Source organism: Vipera ursinii (genome assembly GCF_947247035.1).
Source record: "Vipera ursinii genome assembly, chromosome: 2".
NCBI classification, from domain to species: Eukaryota; Metazoa; Chordata; class Lepidosauria; order Squamata; family Viperidae; genus Vipera; species Vipera ursinii.
Window position 1 is genome coordinate 194,040,624 of NC_139513.1, and position 21,435 is coordinate 194,062,058.

The 21,435-nt window shown below is 37.7% G+C and overlaps 1 protein-coding gene across 1 annotated transcript; it reads left to right on the plus strand.

Annotated features, from left to right (window-relative positions):
* The first annotated feature begins 3,393 nt into the window (after window positions 1-3,393).
* ARL9 (ARF like GTPase 9) lies at window positions 3,394-20,441 on the plus strand. The gene is made up of 4 exons (XM_083352854.1): window positions 3,394-3,569; window positions 10,344-10,512; window positions 11,265-11,440; window positions 15,343-20,441. Exons 1-4 carry the CDS (start codon window positions 3,396-3,398, stop codon window positions 15,520-15,522), a joined length of 699 nt encoding a protein of 232 aa, XP_083208980.1. The 5' UTR covers window positions 3,394-3,395; the 3' UTR covers window positions 15,523-20,441.
* Window positions 20,442-21,435: the final 994 nt, after the last annotated feature.

A 21,435-nucleotide genomic window follows, 5' to 3' on the forward strand; every position in this document is an offset into this window, starting at 1 on the left:
ACCAGAGGAACTCTACTCTATTTCTTTTGTAGTGAATAGAGTAAATTTGCGTAGAGTAAATTTGCTCTTAGATTCTTGTTTAGTAATAATTGCTCCATAAACTTATGGCTTTCAAGAAGCACTTTTCATTCAGTCCATACATTTCATTAAATTGCTTCATACTGCCTCTGTCTGGAAAGATAGCAAGTACAGATTTTCTTTCAAGACTTCATAAAGTTCCTGTCTTGACACTAAACCTGATAAGCTATAAAAAAAGGAAATCTAGAATGACAGATCCTTCCAATTTGGTCTGAATCTTTTTTCTACTCCCCCCCCCAGACATAGCTATGTCAATTCCATTAGTGCAATTTGAAATTCTTTCTTCCCCTCCCACCAGTTTTTTGGGGACAATTATTGCAGCTGTAATCAGAATTTTGCAGAGCTAGATACACAGGAGTACCACAGATATATGTTGCTACAAGGGAAAAAGATTTTCCATCTCCAGGATGGATTGGTTTATTTCTCTCTAGAACATAATTTATACACTGTCTCACTTATTCAAGGCTGTAGCAGATCTTTGTATGGTGTACTTATACAACATTACCCACTACACTGCATGTGCAGGTATTAAGAACGACGTACAGTATAAGCTTTTATATAAACTTATTTTAAAAATTCCTTTCTCCTTTGGGTGTATGTGTCTTCTTCAATCTTGGGTCCTCTAGCAGAGGCCTTGAAGTTAGGCGGTTCAGCACAAGATCTTAGCTGTTTCTAGCACTTCACTCTTCTGGACTGAGAGCTCTGATGTTGCTCCTGGGATCTGTTGGACTCACTCTCACAGCTTTTACACACAGAGACATAAAATCTAAACTGAGAGAATGGCCCTAACAAAGGAAGACACATACCACCCATGGAGTGACAAGGGATTTATTTTAATTTACATATCATGAGAAAACAACTAAACCCGTCCACTTGTTTTCTGACTATTGTAGTGATCTGTTGAATTGTAAAACAATTCAGTTTTACTTATTGTCTTCTGCTCGAATGTAAAACTACCCTGAAAAAAACATATTTTTCCCAATAGTATTTTGCTAAGTTGCAACCCAAATCTCAAACTGTAAATTGAAAACTACCACTTGCACATTGATAATACAAAAGGGAATCAAAACTGAACATTTGAGTTTAGTTATCGAATGCCAAACACTTGACACCAAAATGAAAATATACAGTAGGTTTTAGCTAGAATGATACACAGCATTATACTGCAGTAACATTTCAGATGCTGTGTCATGTTTTTGCATTTTATCAGTTTCTATATTCCTTAATTTTCCCTTTATGGACTATTAAAAAAGAGTAGTTGAATTATGTTTGAATAAGGTACCCATCCAGTTTACAACAATAATGGCCAGCTCTTGGCAAGTTCCAACAAATATATATATATATTGGGGGGGGGGCAGAAGGGAGAGAGGTTTTTAATTACAATGCACTTTGCAATTGCTATTATCTTAAGTAAAAAGAAGAATCTTGCAGAAGAACTTAAACTTTTTTTATGTCTAATTGGTAATGGCTGTTTCTTGGTGGGTAGAAAATATACCCTCTGAATGTGTTCAAAAAGAGCTTAGATCTATGAGCCATATTCACGCTGAGGCTGCAGCTCTTCGATCATGTCGTAATTGCCTAATTAAAAGAAAAAAAGGGAAGTGCATATTACTGTGCAGAATGCAGCTCCTGTACTTTTATTATGCTATTATGTTTTCTTACGTGTTTTCCTGATGCTACTTTTGTGGCATTTCTTGCAGAAAGTAAGTTTAGGCCATACTGGGGGAATGGAAATGATAATAAAGCTGGCTGGCACAAATAGTATATTTTCTGCTCCCCCACTGCAAAAGTGGCCCTATAGAAGAAGGTTGCACTTGTTCCCTGTCTTCCATATCTGATGCTGATTCTAAATGTAACGAATAGCAGAAAAGCAGTTATGAAATAGCTACACACATAGTTCTTTCAAAGCAGCTACGTGCAGGCTGAAAATTAATGTACACTGAATGTGGAGTACGGAGGTTTGTATTGACCCATCTTGATCCCTAGACCAGCGTTTTCCAACCTTAGGAACTTGAAGATGCGTGGACTTCAACTCCCAGAATTCCCCAGCCAGCTATGCTGGCTGGGGAATTCTGGGAGTTGAAGTCCACGCATCTTCAAGTTCCTAAGGTTGGAAAACGCTGCCCTAGACCAATACCGGTATTTGTCAACTTTAGCCATTTTAAGATATGTGGACTTAAAACTACCCAGAATTCCCCAGACAGCATGTGAAGTCCACACATCTTAATCAACCTAGAATTAGTTCTAGGAGAAATTTCCTAACGGTGAGAGCCATCAACCAATGGAATAGCTTGCCTTCAGAAGTTTGTTTGTTTATTTATTTATTTATTGATTTGATTTGATTTGTATACCGCCCTTCTCCCTAAGGACTCAGGGCGGTGAACTGTGACATAAATATCAAAATGCACAAATACAGATATTGAAAACAAGTTGTGGGTGTTCCTCACTGGAGGCTTCCAAAAGGACTGTCTGAAATGGTATGGGGCAGGGGTAGGCAACCTTGGCTCTTTTATGACTCGTGGACTTCAACTCCCAGAATTCCTGAGCCAGCCACAGGTTGTTTGTTGTCACTTTCTCTAGTGAAAGAGGTGATTTGTGTCTTTCCCAATAGCAGAACAGCATGCCCACTGCTGTCGCCTGTTAGTGGTTGTTTTTCTGTCACACACATCTACCTGCAGTGTTTTATGATTTCTTATTGGATAGTCTTAAGCCCAGCTGGAAGGTTGGTTTGATGACATGAGATTCAAGAATGGAAGTAGCAAGAAAGTGTGTCAAGGTTATGATTTAACAGCCAAACAGCTTATGTAATAATGTAATGTAATGTAATATGGATGATGCAATAATAGGAATGACTCAGCAGGTGTCTGTATCCCTTTAAGAGCCTGAGTATAAAAGGGAAGGCTTTTGCTGCTGTGTTCTCTCTCTCTCTCTTATCCGTTCCCTGCTGTAATTGCTGTATATTGGAGTTTGCTGTTTTACCACGTGTATTTTATTTCTAGTATATATTTGTAGGCACGCTGGCTGAGGAATTCTGGGAGTTGAAGTCCACAAGTCATAAAAGGGCTAAGTTTGAAGATTCCCTGCCCTATTCCTACACGCGCGTTGACACAAAGGGGTAAGGAAGGAACAACAACACGAACCTTCCTTCCGGCAGAGGCGGTTGCGGACGCAGCGGGGCGGAGCCCCGACGAGAAAGGGCGGGCCTTGCCATCGGGCTCCGCCTCCGGACCTCCGGAGGGGAGGGAAGTAACGTCCCCGATCTTGTGGCGTCCCGCTCCGCCCCGCCCCGCCCCGCCCGAGCTTTCTTCTCTCGGGTCATGGCGGGAAGCCTGCGGCAATTCGCCTTCGTGGGCACCGCGGTGGCCATCACCGGTGGGGTCGCCTACGCTCTTTGGCGCAATTACTTATCCTCTGAAGAGCCTCCGGGACCCGAAGATCAGCAGGCTCGTCTTCAGCTCGGGCTGCAAGGCACAGGCCCGCCGGCGGGACAGGTAGTGAACGCGTGGGAATTAACTTCCAAAGTTGCAAGTTAGAGTCCCGTGCATCTATCTATCTATCTATCTATCTATCTATCTATCTATCTATCTATCTATCTATCTATCTATCTATCTATCTATCTATCTATCTATCTATCTATCTATCTATCTATCTATCTATCTATCTATCTATCTATTATTCCATTCATATCCCGCCCTTCTCCGAAGACTCAGGGCGGCTTGCAAGCTTAGCAGTAGCCTTCCTTCTATGTATATGCCTGCTTATTATTAGGGCTTTCACACACACACACACACACCCCAAGCGGCATTATTACCAAGTCAGCTTAATTGCCCCCCCAACAATCTTGTCAGTAAGAAATCGAACGGGTGAAAAACTCTTCATTACTTGTAATTTTTTTTAAAAAAAAATAATAATTGTAAAGCGTTTGCTACTTTTCCCTTTTGCTCATTAAATTGAGCGAAGGAAGGAGAATGGTTCTGAGAACTGTATTTTTTATTATTATTTTATTTTAATTCCATTTATATCCCGCCCTTCTCCGAAGACTCAGGGCGGCTTACAAGCTTAGCAGTAGCCTTCATTCTATGTATATGCCTGCTTATTAGGGCTTTCATACAGCCCCCAAGCGGCATTATTACAAAGTCAGCTTAATTGCCCCCAACAATCTGGGTCCTCATTTTACCTACCTCGGAAGGATGGAAGGCTGAGTCAACCTTGAGCTGGTGAGGACTGAATTTATACAAACACACACACACACACACACACACACACACACACACACACACACACACACACACGATCAGTAGGTATGAAATAAGATGCAATATGGTGTACACATGAGTTGTGTATGTTCATAATCTCACTATACTCTTCCGGTTGGAAAGAGGAAAGCCGCGGGAACAAAAACCAGTTCAACATCCACTTTCTGGAAAGCGTTGAAAAAGTTTGGTTTTTTTTGTTCGTTTGTTTTTAAAGAAGATGGCTGTTGGGTTTAAAATTAGGTGCTGGGTTGAAATTTGGGAGAGTCAGCATTCTGGAAGTCAAAACATTTGCTTCTGAGTAAGCACAGGTGGAATCAGACCAGACTGTTGATGGGAGTTTGTAAAATAAGAATAACGGAAACAAATCTTGCTTTGTATCCCACACTTGGAATCTGGCAGTTGATTTTGGTTCTAACGGTCACTCGAAGGAAATAATCCGTAGAAGCTTTTGTAAAGCATAATTTTGTAAGGTATAATTTGTAAGGATTTTCGGATAGATTTACTTGGGGAACTAGGTTAAACTAGATTAAATTTATTTAAATTAATGTAGAATTTTAATTAATTAGATTGATTGGGGAGTTAGTTTAAATGTGCCAATATAGCACTACCCTAACAGAAGAATTGGTGTTCAGGGTGTGAGATTTAAAAACCCAAAATTTTATACTCACAACTCCAAGACAAGTCTGGTTAACAAAAACAAAGATTTATTGAAAAGAAAATTGAAAATAATAAAGAAAGCGTTTGCAAACGCGGCCTCTTAGACCCTTCCGAATTTGGATTGGGTTCCAAGAGCGCACTGAGCAAGTTTCAAACCAGGCATTTATACTTTCTTTTCTCGATACATGCCCCCCCTAAGAAACTTAAGTTAGTCTTTGAAGTCATTTACATTACTAAAAGATCTTCTTTGAAGCTTTTTAACACTTCAAAAGACTTATTGTGACAACTTCCTTACATCCCTCACTATCTTGTTTACTTGTAACCTTGGGATCTTCCTATCTTCTTTGAAGCTTTTTAACATTTCAAAAAAATTTTTTGTTGATTACCATTTGTGAGTCCTGTGCCTGAGCAGGAAATAGCCCCACATCTTAGTGTTACATTTGATACAATTAATTGGTGTTACATTTTATACAATTTATAAAAGAATAACCTTTATTTATTTTCCTTCAAGGGTATCTGCTAGTTATGTCAGCATTAGAAGAAAAGGTGTTGAAAACTATGTCAAGAAGTTACACCTCAACTCTGGTTTCCCATTGGGAATATTTCTATTGTCCCAAAGGTGGTTTTTCAGGAGGCAACTGGACTTTCTTATTTTTCTTTGAAGACATTTCGCTTCTTATCCAAGAAGCTTCTTCAGTTCTGATGAGTGCTTGGATGAGAAGCGAACCCTCTTCAACGAAAAACAAAATCCAATTGCCTCTTGAAAAATCACCTTTGGGACAACTATTACATGGATGACTGAGAATCTCTATAGACATTTAGCTTTTTTTTTTTTTAATTCCATTTATATCCCGCCCTTCTCTGAAGACTCAGGGCGGCTTACAAGCTTAGCAGTAGCCTTCATTCTATGTATATGCCTGCTTATTATTAGGGCTTTCACACACACCCCAAGCCCTACAAAGTCAGCTTATTGCCCCCAACAATCTGGGTCCTCATTTTACCTACCTTGGAAGGCTGAGTCAACCTTGAGCCTGGTGGGATGCGAACCTGCACTAATTGCAGGCAACTGGTGTTACTTAAGGAGGCATTAGCCCACTGCTCCACCAAGGCTCTATTTCTTTCTATTACTGCTGGATCCTTATCTGTTTGGAGATTGTTTGGGTTTTGCTTGGGGCATTGGAAACAACAATAATTCTTCCCTCTCAATGTTCCACCCAGCATGGTCATAGCGCATGATGCTCTTTTGTTTGCAGGCTTGATTACAACCTGATTGCATTTGAAGAATTTTTTTTTAATAAGGAGCTATTAAAAAGTTATACATCTTGACTAGTAGTTTTTCTACTCTTAAGAAGTTCATACAAACTTAGCTTTTGGAACAACTCTGAGGGTGAAAAGTGGCCAAGAGTCTAACTCCAGATTTTCTAACCTCTTGTACTTTTTAATTATCTGAAAGCAGGCATAGATCTTACCCATTACAGATTTATTTATCTCTTTGAGATCATGAAAGGCTTAGATAAAATCAGTCAGGTAGAATCCTATTAATGCAGAGTGGAAAGAGATAAGAATAGAAGTCTTCCAGAGGGTTAGCCCTCCTTTGTTTTATCTTGGTATATTAGCCATTTGAATGCCAGACCAACTTAGTAGTGAGCCATTTGGAATTGTTTCTTTCATTGCTGTTGTGTACCCATATCCTTTTCTTCACTTGGTAATTAATGTTCTTAAGAATATTCAAGTTCTTAAGATCTGTTCCAGTGAAATGAAACTCCAGAAGACTAAGCTTAGCAGCTATATCATCATTTATCACACATATTGTGTGATTAAAAAACATCCTATAAACAAGATCTCAGTACTCTTAAAGGTATTTTATTTTTTTAACAACCCTAGAATTTTTGTCCATTTAAGAGTGACTGGTTTTTTTGAGTCTCTTAATTCACAGTTACAGGGGAAACTCGAAAAATTAGAATATCGTGCAAAAGTTCATTTATTTCAGTAATGCAACTTAAAAGGGGAAACTAATATATGAGATAGACTCATTACATGCAAAGCAAGATAGTTCAAGCCGTGATTTGTCATAATTGTGATGATTAGGGCTTACAGCTCATGAAAACCCCAAATCCACAATCTCAGAAAATTAGAATATTACATGCAATCAATAAAACAAGGAGTGTACATAGAACAATATCGGTATAAGCATGGGTTTGGGCCCCTTTTGCAGCAATTACTGCCTCAATGCGGCATGGCATGGAAGCTATCAGCCTGTGGCACTGCTGAGGTGTTATGGAAGACCAGGATGTTTCAATAGCGGCCTTCAGCTCTTCTGCATTGTTCGGTCTCATGTCTCTCATTTTTCTCTTGGCCCATAGATTCTCTATGGGTTCAGGTCAGGCGAGTTTGCTGGCCAATCAAGCACAGTAATCCCATGGTCATTGAACCAGGTTTTGGTGCTTTTGGCAGTGTGGGCAGGTGCCAAGTCCTGCTGGAAAATGAAGTCATTATCCCCATAAAGCTCGTCTGCGGAAGGAAGCATGAAGTGCTCCAAAATCTCCTGGTAGACGGCTGCGTTGACCCTGGAGTTAATGAAACACAGTGGACCAACACCAGCAGATGACATGGCTCCCCAAATCAACACAGACTGTGGAAACTTCACATTGGACTTCAAGCATCTTGCAGTGTGTGCCTCTCCATTCTTCCTCCAGACTCTGGGTCCTTGGTTTCCAAATGAGATGCAAAAGTTGCTCTCATCAGAAAAGAAGACTTTGGACCACTGAGCAACAGACCAGGTCTGTTTTTCTTTATCCCAGGTAAGACGCTTCTGACGTTGTTTGTTGTTCAGGAGTGGCTTGACAAGAGGAATACGACATTTGAAGCCCATGTCCAGGATCCATCTCTGTGTGGTGGCTCTTGATGCACTGACTCCAGCCTCAGTCCACTTCTTGTGAAAGTCCCCAACACTTTTGAATGGCCTTTTCCTGACAATCCTCTCCAGGCTGCGGTCATCCCTGCTGCTTGTGCATCTTTTTCTTCCACACTTTTCCCTTCCACATAACTTTCTATTAATGTGCTTTGATACAGCACTTTGGGAACATCCAACTTCTTTTGCAATTACCTTTTGAGGCTTTCCCTCCTTATGGAGGGTGTCAGTGATGGTTTTCTGCACAACTGTCAGGTCAGCAGTCTTCCCCATGATTGTGATTCCTACTGAACCAGACTGAGAGACCATTTAAAGGCTCAGGAACCCTTTGCAGGTGTTATGGCTTAATTAGCTGATTAGAGTGGGACACTTTGAGCCTAGAATATTGCACCTTTTCACAATATTCTAATTTTCTGAGATTGTGGATTTGGGATTTTCATGAGCTGTAAGCCCTAATCATCACAATTATGACAAATCACGGCTTAAACTATCTTGCTTTGCATGTAATGAGTCTATCTCATATATTAGTTTCCCCTTTTAAGTTGCATTACTGAAATAAATGAACTTTTGCACGATATTCTAATTTTTTGAGTTTCACCTGTATGTGAGTAAAACTGTATTGTTCTAGCAGACAGACTAATGAGATTTAAGTCCCTTATTGTTATAATAAAAGGTAAAAGAGTCTCTGCGGATTTTATTCCACTAGTTGTTGCTGACTATTGGGGCGGTGCTCATCTCTGCTTCAAGGCCATTGAACCAGCACTGTCCAAAGACATTTCAGCAGTCATGTGGCCAGCATGATGTCATAGCGTACTGTTACTTTCCCACTGATGTGGTACCTATTTACTGTATCTACTCGTATTTGCATGCTTTCGAATTGCTATGCTTTCTAAACAATTTTATATTGTTTTATCTGATCTTATTTCATATACGTGCATGTGTAAATAAAGGCAGGATAAAAATAATAAAACAGTTGTTAACTTTTAAGGAATCTTAATTGACCTAATGTTTGGATGGGGAAAGTACATAGTTATCCTGTCAAAAATAGAAAAATAAGACTAAAAGGACAATTTAAAAGCTGGTAATTGGTGTTTTTTTCAAGCATATAATATAAAAAGGGATGCGGTGGCTCAGTGGGTTAGGACGCTGAGCTTGTCAATCAGATGGTCGGCAGTTTGGCGGGTCGAATCCCGAGTGCCGCATAACAGAGTGAGCGCCTCTTACTCGTCCCAGCTTCTGCCAACCTAGCAGTTCGAAAGCACGTAAAAATGCAAGTAGAAAAATAGGGACCACTACGGTGGGAAGGTAACAGCGTTCCGTGCGCCTTTGGCGTCTAGTCATGCCGGCCACATGACCACGGAGACATCCTCGGACAAGCACTGGCTCTTCGGCTTTGAAACGGAGATGAGCACCAGCCCCTAGAGTTGGAAACGACTAGCATGCATGTGCGGGGGAACCTATACCTTTAATTGGTGTTTTTTTTAAGCATATAATAGCAAAAAATGTCCCCAAACACATGCAAGAATTACTGCAATTGAACTGGAATTAGTTCAGTTCTGAATGACTTGTTTTTTATTTATTTCCCATCTTTATTATTCTTATAAATAACTCAAGGTAGCAAACATATCTAATATTTTCCCTTCCTGTTTTTCCTACAACAATAACTACAATAACCCTGTGAGGTGCCTGTTTTGATATGTAATTGCTGGCGGATTTGGTAGCCATTATGATTTTTTAGGATAGGAAACATTTGACCCTCTGGATTTTTTTATTATTATACGTTTGATTTGTTAAGGCAGCCCTACTCCTAGAAGACTGGATTTGTAGAGCTATAACTCAGAGCATCCTTGGCTATATTGGCTGCCAGGGTTTAGTGACCACTAGAGGATCACCAGATACCTATCCCAGCTGTAAATGATAATATCAGTAAAAATTTTAGAATAATATGCATATTTTGGATAGCTGTTCATCGGCTTGTCTGTAATTATAGTCCCTTTCTATAGTTTTTTAATGTCTAGATTTCTAGGTGAATCAGTTAACCCACCTAGCTGCTCCAATTATGATCAGAAACAGTGAACTACCATTCAACAATTGCTATAACAACATTTGGAAAAATAGCTATTTCAGTTTCTAAACACCTTTTGTCACTTGTTACAATTTTATGCTGAACTAGCCAAAATAAATCTAATTAAAACATTTGATAGGTATAGTATTTACATTGAATAATGTTACTATGCTTACGTGGAATTCTAACCAATTTATGTCTAGTCGGTATAATATGTATGGTTAGTAACTAGTAAGTAAAATTGACTACGATAGTTTCACACATAACTCCTTTATTTTATTTGTTCAAATGTCTACTAAATATTAAAATAATCACACAGGTTTTAGTTTTATCATATCTGTCTCTTCTGATAATTGTTTGGTCATTTTTTCTGTAGGATAAACCATCCAACAAGCAAATCTTGGTTCTAGGCTTAGATGGGGCTGGAAAAACTAGTGTTCTTTATTCACTAGCAACTAACCAAGTAAAGCGCAACACAATTCCCACCAAAGGTTTCCATGCAGTGTGTATCAACACAGAAGAAACAAAGATGGAATTCCTAGAAAGTAAGCATATCTATCTTATAAGAAACTTTTTTAAAAAAAAATCATCTATTTTATATCTTCCCAATGAAACACTGCTGTAGAAATCTCCCCCTCCATTTACCTGATAAAATACTGATGTGTTAAAGTTTTGTTTCAATAAATATAACTACTTTATGTAAGCCAATACTTATATCTAATAAAATTTACCTGTTTTCTTCATTGTGCCAAAATACTAGGAATACTTTAAAGTGTATTATAATAATTATGTTACCTTTTATAATTATTAAAATAAAGACATTCTAACGAAGAAAGGAAATATGAAACTCAGCAGATTCCTGTTGGGTCTTGGTTCCTACACTTAGGTTTCACTTTTAAAGGGTTAAAACTATGGAACGAGAGAAAAGATTTAGAAGAATATGATTTGAGTCAAACAAGATTTTATTTTTATACGTACAACCACACACACAAACATTCAGTTTAAAAGCTGCTGTATCATAAAATCCATCCCCCCCCCATCCATTGCTTATTAAATAGAGTCATTTTTTTATTCTATACATCTTAATTCTAGTTGAATGTGTGCGCTTTAACCTTAGTATTTTTCTGCTATGTTTTGAATTATGGATGATAACTGTTGGGAAGATTTTCTATCATGTGTTTCAACATTTCCGGGAAATGAATTTGAAATGCAGCTGCTTCCTACTGAAAGTTTTGGTATGTGGATGGGAGTTTTAATTGATAACTGCTGATTGTTTTCCTATATTATTGATTTACAGTTGGGGGCAGTGAGTCTTTAAGAGAGTATTGGAAGATGTATATGCCGAGAATCCTGCTGCTGATCTATGTTGTAGACTCAGCAGATCATGAACGCTTTCCAGTTGCAAAAACACTTCTTCATCAGTTGGTCCATAATAACTCTACGTTGCCAGTAATGATTCTAGCCAATAAGCAGGTAAATATAAGCTGTAGAACTCAGAGCAGAAGTGGTAGCTTTGTGGTGAGTGTGTGTGAAACCTTAATACTATAACAAGAGTGTCATTCAATGATTTCTATAATGGTTCAGTGCAGTGGGGAAAAAGGATGAGTTTCACCTGTGACATGCAGTTGTGGTCATTGATTGTAATCAATTTGTCTTATTAATGGCATCACATTATTATTTATGCTGCCTTTCCTGTAAGTAAAAATAATGGTTTGGTTAAGGCAATGACCCTTTGGTTTTTATTTCTAGCAAAATATGAGCCCAGCTCTTCTCGATCAAAGTCAGCAGCCTAGCTACTATACTCCTCTATATCATGATGTACATGAGCAGTGTATGGTAGCATTGTTTGTACTGTGACTTCAACTCAGTCTTGATTATTGGTGATTACCTGGTCTAGTCTCTGTAGTTTTCTTGCAAATATTTTTTTGAAAATGGTTTGCCCTTTACAGTTTTCCTACAACTGAGAAGAGTGACTGGCCCAAGCTGACCCAGCTAGCTTTATGCCTAAGGCTGGACTAAAACTCATGGTCTCCCATTTCCTAGCCTGGTGCCTTTATCCACTACACCAAACTGGCTCTCCGTATAGGAGTATAGTAATAGAGCCTTGGTGGAGCAGTGGGCTAATGCCTCCTTAAGTAACACCAGCTGCCTGCAATTAGTGCAGGTTCGCATCCCACCAGGCTCAAGGTTGACTCAGCCTTCCATCCTTCCGAGGGAGGTAAAATGAGGACCCAGATTGTTGGGGGCAATTAAGCTGACTTTGTAATAATGCCGCTTGGGGGGCCCCTGAAAGACCTAATAAGCAGGCATATACATAGAATGAAGGCTACTGCTAAGCTTGTAAGCCGCCCTGAGTCTTTGGAGAAGGGCGGGATATAAATGTAATAAAAAAATAGTATAGTATAATACAATACAGTACAGTGGCTTCAAATCCCTGGCAAGCTTCCTGACCCATATTTTACAGACCTCCTGTACTTACACATGGCAAAGCAAAGATTTCTATCTATGAAACCTAAATGCTATTCTCTGGTATAATTACTGTAGTCGGGATTATTTAAATCTGAAAAATTATTGGACTATATCTCAGAGTTAAAGAGGTAATTGTTGAGACAGATGTCATGATGCGACTACATTTACTAAGATATTTGCCAAAGCCAGCTAACAGTAGTATATTAGGTAAAGTTTCTTCAAAACGTTCCAGCGTTCATTTTAAAAGTATCCTAGTTGTCTCCTGGTGGAGTGAACAAACACATTCTAAAATCCTGCAAAATATATTTTTTATTATGCAGTTTAACTTAGATTCTGCTTTTGTTGTCCTCAACTTATAATCATTTATTTAGCGCCCATGCTGAGTTATGACCATGCTGAGTTATGTTCGCACTTATGACTGTCACAACATCCCTGTGGTTACATGATCAGAATTAGGGCCCTTGGCAAGTGGCAAGGATTTACGATTGTTGCAGCATCCCAGGGTCATGTGATCACCATTTGTAACTTTCCCAGTCGGCTTCTGATAAGTAAAGTCAATGGGGGAAACGAGATCTGCTTCACTTAATGAACTCAGTGATTCACTCAATGACCAAGACTCAGCCTTCCATCCTTCCGAGGTAGGTAAAATGAGGACCCAGATTGTTGGGGGCAATTAAGCTGACTTTGTAATAATGCCGCTTGGGGGCTGTATGAAAGCCCTAATAAGCAGGCATACACATAGAATGAAGGCTACTGCTAAGCTTGTAAGCCGCCCTGAGTCTTCGGAGAAGGGCGGGATATAAATGGAATTAAAATAAAATAAAATAAATAAATAAAAAAGGTTGTAAAAGCAGGTGTGGTTCACTTAATTACTGCCTCACTGAGCAAGAGAAGTTCCAATTAGAGGTCCCAAATATGGACATAAGTTAGAGACTACCTATGGTCAATCACAGCAACTCTCAAATACCAATAGATCTCCTAATTCAGATGTCCAAGAGAAGGAAGGGTTCAATGTTATTTAAAAACTGATAACATAAAAAAAATCGATAGATAAATATCAAAACTATCATCTCAGTAGCTTCCTATAGCGGTAAAGGGCAGCATAGAAAGTATAGAAATTTGTGAGGTCTCCCCGTACAAATACTGAGCAGAAATCACCTACTCTCACTCTGTTGTATTATTGCTGCAGATAGGAAAGGATCCATCTATCTGCTCATAATCTGTATTATTTTGGTGCAATCTACTTACTATCTTTTAAGATAGTTGCTAGTCACTAAATCATGTTATCAAACCAGTAACAAAAACAATGAATCTTGAAGCAAGTCACCTATCACATGCAAAAAGTCTTATAGCCATCCATAGAAGATTAATGTATAAGAATTTTGCTTGGATCTCATTTGGGGTTTAGTTTCTCAGCCTCCCGGTTGTGAGGGGTGCAGCAAAAAAGGACTACCCTTTTGTCTTACAAGTAAGAACTGTGAACTTAGAGCTTCAAACTGAAAAGATCCAGGCAGATAACCTTTCTTTACCGCAAGGCCTGCTAATTGCTTCCATCTTTTTTGACACCAAAAATCTGTACAGGACTAGTTAAGATGCAGGTGTAAGCTAAGTTGTCACAAGGTTCCATTGTGCACAAAGAAAGGGGTTGCATTAAGCACAAGCCCTTTGAAGATGGGATCAGACTTGCTCCAGACTTAAGAGATAGAACAGATAGAATAGTAATTGAAATGATCTGATACCGGTCAACAGAGGATAAAGTAATATTACAGCATTTTAATCCGTTAGGATATTCAATTACAGAATTTAAAATTGCTATCTTAGAGCTATCAAATTTCTCTAGCATCATACAGCAAGAGATTGTTGAATTCATATTCATATCTCAGAGAATATTAACAAACACAATGGGCTTTTAATCTTGTGTATGTGTATGGACACACACTTTCAATCACTGTTAATTGCTGGTTACTGCCTGAATTAGTCCTTGCAGGGTTTTTTGTTTTTTGTTTTTTGCAAATCTTTTGGAACTAGTTTTGCTATTATTTCCTTTGTAGGGCTGAGAGAGAAAAGGTGCTACCATAGTCTTCCGGATTTTTATTCCTTCAGGAGTAAACCTAATAAATTTGAATATCACCCTGAGAAATATTTCAGTATGTACTGTCTTTTACGAGTTCAGTGGGGGGAAAAAAGCAACGGGGAAGATTCCATTCTGAAAAGATTCCATGTAAGGAACATTATATGGGAAAGTTAAACAGATCTGGTTGAAACCTGGATGAGACACTCTCAAGAAATTGCAAAGCAGCAAGTAGATTGAAAAGAAATAATGGAAGAAGGCAACTGTTTCCATATTGCATCTGTATCTAAATAGGAAACAGATATGATAGCTAAGATTTGGAGCAGCCTTCCTTCAGGTTTGTTAGATTTCTTACGCATCTGCCACAGTCCTACAGATCTCCCCCAGTGCATGAACAACAGAGGCAGGGCTTTTTTTTCTCATAGAACACTCAGAACGGAGTTCCGGCACCTTTTTTGGATGGAACCTTGTAGGGTAGGCAAGGCAGGTTGTATGACATGTGTGAGTTCCGGCACCTTTTTCTTTTACAAAAAAAGCACTGAACAGAGGAATGCTGCTGCTGGGACACATGACAGCATGAGTAGCCCAAATGTCATCGGTAAATTTGGTCTTTCTTGAATGCCTATATTTTAATTTAGTTTACTTATATATGGTGTGAAGGACCCATCCCATGAAAAGCTTGTATAATAAAACACTTAATTCTTTGCCCCTAGGAATATTGTTTCTTCACAGTATTACTAGGTGTTTTGACAGCTCTGTGTGAGAGATTATTGCAACCCTGCTTTGAGAAAGCCAAATTGAATAGATTAATTTGTTTGTTTCTTTTGTCGGACAGGACCTTGAAGGTGCACATTGTATCACAGACATTCATGATGCTTTGGCTTTATCTGAAATTGGAGACGAAAGGAAGATATTTCTGATTGGTACACATGTGGCAAAGGAAGGCTTAGAGATCTCTTCCGGCTTGAAAGATACCCGGGAACTGATTGCACAGCTGATGTCGGAAACACTGTGATAATGAGGTGGAATGGAACGCCACAGTAGGACATGCAAGAGCAACTATGAATAGCGTCTCTTCAGATCTTAATGGCTGCAAACCCCAGCTATACAATTGCTATGAAAACGGTTTTGAAATTGAGAAAAATGATTTTTTTTGTCTAGAAGTGCTTTAGCAAAAAAGAAGGCTAGTACGCTCCTGAGAGTCCAACATTTCTACATATAATATGTATTTCTCTGAAACCTATTTCTTTTTCTAGAAGGTTGTTCCATGTTTAATCATTCCTTCAATTTAAATGCATATTTCTGTGCCAGCTTTCCTTTTTTAAAAAAAATATATGCTATTGTGTAGACTTCAGAGGAGGCCAAAGTTGTTAGCCCAGATAAATACTGATTTTCTCTTATATTCAGGGCATAGAGAAAAGATTATACCGTATGAGTATTTTAGGGACTAGAGATTCATGTTCAAATAACTGTAGAGGCTATAAATTATTTTCTTACTTGGGGAAAAATTTAATCGAAAACATATATAAACCTATTCCTGATCTTTCCTTGGGACACTCCAAGAAAGAATAGTTATGCAGAACTACTCCACAGTTTTCTTAGTATTGTCTCAGTTTTGTTCATTAACAGTATTGCAGAATTCAATCCTGGAATTAAAAAAAATAGGATATAGTATTGATACTTTGGAGCTTTGATGTTCTAGGAGACCTCTGAATATATGATTAGACAAGAAAACAAATTAATGGATTACAGAAAAAATCTACAGCTCTCACTTGAGGCACAAATGACCAAGTTCAAATTATATTTTAAACATAAGATGGACCATTGAGAAGTCTATAATGCTGGGAAATGTTGAAGAAAAAAAAGAAGATAATCGGCAGCAAAGATGATGGACTTGATTATAGAAGTGATGTATGTTAGGGACAGAAAACATCTTAGAGAAAGTCTACGAGATATAAGCATCTTAATCTCCACTAAACTGCATGCTCACATTTCACCAGCTTTAGTGTGTGTTCAGTTAGCATTTGGTCCTACCAATTTCCTCACTAATGCTTGTTTACTGTTTAATCCCTCAAAGTCGTATTTCTCAAATCAAGGATTGAGACCTTCTTCAAAACTGGCTTTTCAATCAAATGACCAAAGTCCAGTATTAATAATAGTAGATTTTAATGGTAGCATAGGAGCCAATAATGAGGCTCTGCTCCAGCATTTTAACATTCCAGGCTTCTGTCTAATTGGGTTGGTTCATTGGAAATGTAAACATAAGAGCATTAAATGAGTGAGAATTGATAGGAGAATGGGTAGAGTGGAGTTTGCTTCAGTTGGAAAATTTGCCCTGAAGGTCTTCAGTAGATCCACTCTGGGTGACGGTAAACTCACCTTTTGGGGCTCCAGAGTGACTTCTATCATAAAGTACATGCCGATTTCTGAAGATTCAGTCCTTTACTGATTAAATTTTAGTATTAGCTTCCATCTTGAAAGTAATCACTTATCATTAATAGACTCCTTTTCCTTGAGTCTACAGGATGAGGACAACTGCCCCTCAATCTTGCCCCCATCTGCTTTGTCCCTCATCTGATAAACACCAGCCAATAAGAGTCTAGTACAGTATTTCTCAAGGTGTGATCCTTTCAGGAATCTGCAAAATCAAAATCGTGCCAGCTTATGTTGAAAAATAATACACTTAAAATACCATCAAATGAAGTGGCAGTAACAGCAGCACATGCCCATTTTAATTTTTAATACAGTAAATGCTGATGAATGTAACCCGTGCAAATAACAGCTGTTTTGGAATTCTCCATAAATTTTAAAAGTGGAGAGGAATCCTGAATTTTTTTTAAGCAACCCAATTTCTTAAATCTTAGGTCAACCGTTTGAAACAAATCATTGGTATAACCAAGGATACTTCTAAAATTTTTGCCACTGTTCAAAAAAGTGACTGATTTACCTCAGAACTGTCAAATCAAACTCCAACCCATTGTTCAAATAAACAGTCCAAACCTTGGTTTATAAGAATTGTGTTCGAACCAAGGCTATACTAACCCAGCTTATGGAGGTGCTCAGTTCGGCAATGATTCTCCCTATCATGAAATATTTCTGGCACAGGTAGTCCTCGACTTACAACAGTTCATTTAGTGACCATTTGAAGTTACGGCACTGAAAAGGGGACTATATGACCATTTTTCATACTTATGACTTGTAGCATCCCCATGGTCACATGATTTGCATTCAGATGCTTGACAACTGATTCATATTTATGATGGTTGCAGTGTCCCAGGGTCATGTGATCCCCTTTTGCGACCTTCTGACAAGCAAAGTCAGTGGGGAAGCCAGATTCACTTAACAACCATGTTACTAATTAACAACCAAAGTGATTCACTTAACAAATGTGGCAATAAAAATCGTAAAATGGGGCAAAACTCACTTAACAAATTTCTCACTTAACAGCATAAATTCTTGGCTCAATTCTGGGTCATAAATCAAGAACTAAAGAATTGTAAAAAGTTCCTTAGAAAAAGCAATACTACATTAATAACATGGAGTTCCAACAAATAAGGATGATTGTTCTGGCGTCTTATTTCATGCTAAATTGGGCCCCAGTGCTAATGACTTCATATCTTTAGAATTCAGATAAAATATTTTGGTAACTTATTCTATGCACCCTTTGGTGGTAATTCTCTTGGCTCACCATATCTGATCCATATCCATATTGGTCCCCAATTGACAGAAACAGAGATCTAAAACTGATATCTTGGTTTAAAAATGGTACACCCCAGGTAAAAATATAATTATGCCAGAATGGTTGAAAACAAATCCTTATTGGTGGGTCTCTGTGTTAGCCCTCCTACTTACTGCCATTAATAATTCTTCACCCCAAAGAACTAGTTAGTTCTATCACTTATACAAGTAAGGTGATAGGCAAAACTAATTATTGCCCAATTAAATCAATGCTAATAATTAGTAAATTCTATGCTCAATTTTTAACCATAAACCTTTATAGACTGCATGTATTTCAGAGAATATCTTAGATCCCGAACAAGCATGCTTTAGATCAGGATCAATGGGCAATTCTGCACCATTTAGCTGAAAAGTATTCTTAGCTTAATGTTGCTTTCATTTATTTAAGTCTTTGAGAGTATACGAAGAAATGACCTGCAGCATCCAACAACAACTTTATTGATTAGCCCTTGGGCCATATTAAAGTGCAAAGTTCCAGCAACAAACCGTCACCAAAACTTGATAAAAGCAATCCAAAATGGAATTTGATAAAATACAATTTAAAATGGAATTAAAATAAAATACAATTTAAGATGAAATAGTAATAAAATACAAATTTAAGATATAGATAAAATATGATAACATATTTCGGAGTCACCCTTGCAATCTACCCCAATCAGTCCCACATATGCAGATCTTAACCGGATCATTTTGTTTAAATACTGTGCTATGTTAAATGTTATTTTCAAGTTCTGACCGGACATAAGATAAGTTATTTTGATATGGGGATCCCAATGGGTCATTCGTTTGGTATATAGACCAAGATACCTGTCTCTCACCCTCTTATACAGACAACAGTCAAATAGGATGTGAGCCAGGTCCTCTACCTCTGCCACTCTGCAAATGCAGAGGGCAGCATCCATTGATCATCACTTGTCAAATTGATAATTTTGCTACATCAAGATGCAACTCAGGTTAGAGGCAATTGTATAATGGCAGTTTAACAATTCTGTCCACAAAGTGGTCAAACAGTGCTGTAACCTTGACCCCTTATTGTTTTAACTCATAGAAATGACATTGATGTAGCTATTTTTAAGCCAGTTCCACCACCCCAACACTTGTCCACTAACCTACTTCAATACTTTTGTGTACAGATGTTGCATCCATCTTATCTGTAACTCAAACAGGCCTTCTAGATGACTTGCTGCTATAATCTCCTGTTCTAGAGAATATATTGATATCAGCTACTACACTCTCAAGCTTAAGTTTCTTTAGAATACATCCTAAGTCCCTTGTTAAATGGAAAATTACCCAGTTGGATACGATCAAGGCCTACCTAGGCATCCATTTTCAAACTTCTACCTGAAGGTTGGAACACCCAACTGAATGAGCTTTCTATTAGAGTGCAAAAAATTTCTAGTGTGATCTTAAACTATGTTAAGTCATCATGGCAATAATTATGTCCCTGCAGCAGTATAAAGCAAAGGTCTTGCACTTGTGACATGGTTCTGTGTTTCTAACAATGCCCCTACTTTAGAAGACATTTAGTCATAAGTTTCTGAAAACCATGGTCTGTGTCTCACACTATTTTAAATGCCCTTGCTGGGCTAAGCTGCATTTCTCTTGCAACCCATCTGAAACTAATTCTTGGGGATATGTTTCTGGTTCACCTCAGTCTGTTGGATAGGTTTTCCTCATTTATTCATTCAGATCTAATATATTGTGGCATCCCACTCCAGAGAGCATTGTCTCTTGGCCTAGAGACAAAGCCTTAATGAAACTCATTAATGAAACTCATTAAGGAATTACAGTCTTTCTTCTGCAAGACATAACCTCTACAGAAGTTGCCAAGTTTCTTGAAATAGTTATGGTTGCAAAAGTCGGGTGATTCCTCTTCAATGTTACCTCAAGGGTTTTGTTTTTCGTTCTGTATTTTAAATTTTGGATTTTATTGGTGTATTTTAAATTCTGTTTTTGTTTTATTTGTCTGAAGATCTGTGGTTGCTAAGAATTAACACTGAGTGATGGTATATAATCAATCAGAATAAAATCCAAAGAATCTATGCAATGCTTGAAGGATGTATATAATGCATGTTTATTTTGTAACTCATATCATTTTGCTTTTGCATTCAAATCCTGAATGAAGTACTGTATATCCTTGCTTCTTCTGCAAGACTCAAATAAAGATTTTAATAAGAATCTTATTTGTATTAGGAAGAGGCAAAAATCGTCACATCATTTGTTTCAATGAAAGGAATAAGAGAGGAAGAATCACTGCAAAATTTGATCTGTTACTTTATTTCTGAATATGTGGATATATAAAATAGTGCAATTTATTATCTGATAAAAACTCAGTAGAATTTTTATGCAAATTATTCATACTGAGATTCCTCTTGTATTTAAAGTCTCAGACTGATTGCTTGGCTTGGCTTTCTAAGAAAGACATGGAAAATGCTGGATACTGGCATTTTATATCAATGGTTGCCTAGTCATAATTGGTGGTCAAGAATTGTAACAAGAGATTCAGGATAATGGTCAAGCTGCAAAAAACTTTTTAAAATGTACATATAGCAGCGGCAATTACTTCATTCCTCCATCATCCTTTCACATGCTCCTTTTCAGTCATTAGCCATGCACCCTGAATCTCCCCAGCATACTGCTTCTTTGCCTATATCTGATACAGGCACCATTTGAAGGGGCAAGAGGGAGATTATTAGGATGAAAGCAAATAAGAGTGAAGAAGAGAAATAAGAGGCAGTTAAGGATGTTTTTTTTAAAAAATTCTTTTTTATTAGTTTTCCAATATTACAATAGTATCTTTAAAAAGCAACGTGGTGTCCGCGTTACAATAGTTCTATTTCAGACAAATACATATTATTACAAATCTCCAAATTATTGTAACCAATACTTCCCCTCTCTTTTTTCCTTTAATATGCACTATCTCTTATCTAAATTAACATATTTCTCATTGTTATCCATCAGTCATTAAATAGTTTTCTTATATTTATCAATATTTTAGTATATTTTATATTTTAACATTCCATCTTTAAAACATCAAACCTTATATATTTTTCTAGCATTAATTTTACATTATTGAAATTAAATGTTAAGATTTCTCATTTTCATATTGCTAAATAACCTCCTTTCCCTTTAAACAATTTTCTCCAATACCTAGTAATGTAATCCAGTTCTTATTTATCTCATTTCCATA

Coding starts and splice junctions, on each gene's coding strand:
- ARL9 (XM_083352854.1), top strand. CDS start 3,396: ATGGCGGGAAGCCTGCGGCAATTCGCCTTCGTGGGCACCGCGGTGGCC. Junction 3,570..10,343: donor CAGGCCCGCCGGCGGGACAG/GTAGTGAACGCG, acceptor TTTTTTCTGTAG/GATAAACCATCCAACAAGCA. Junction 11,441..15,342: donor TGATTCTAGCCAATAAGCAG/GTAAATATAAGC, acceptor TTTGTCGGACAG/GACCTTGAAGGTGCACATTG.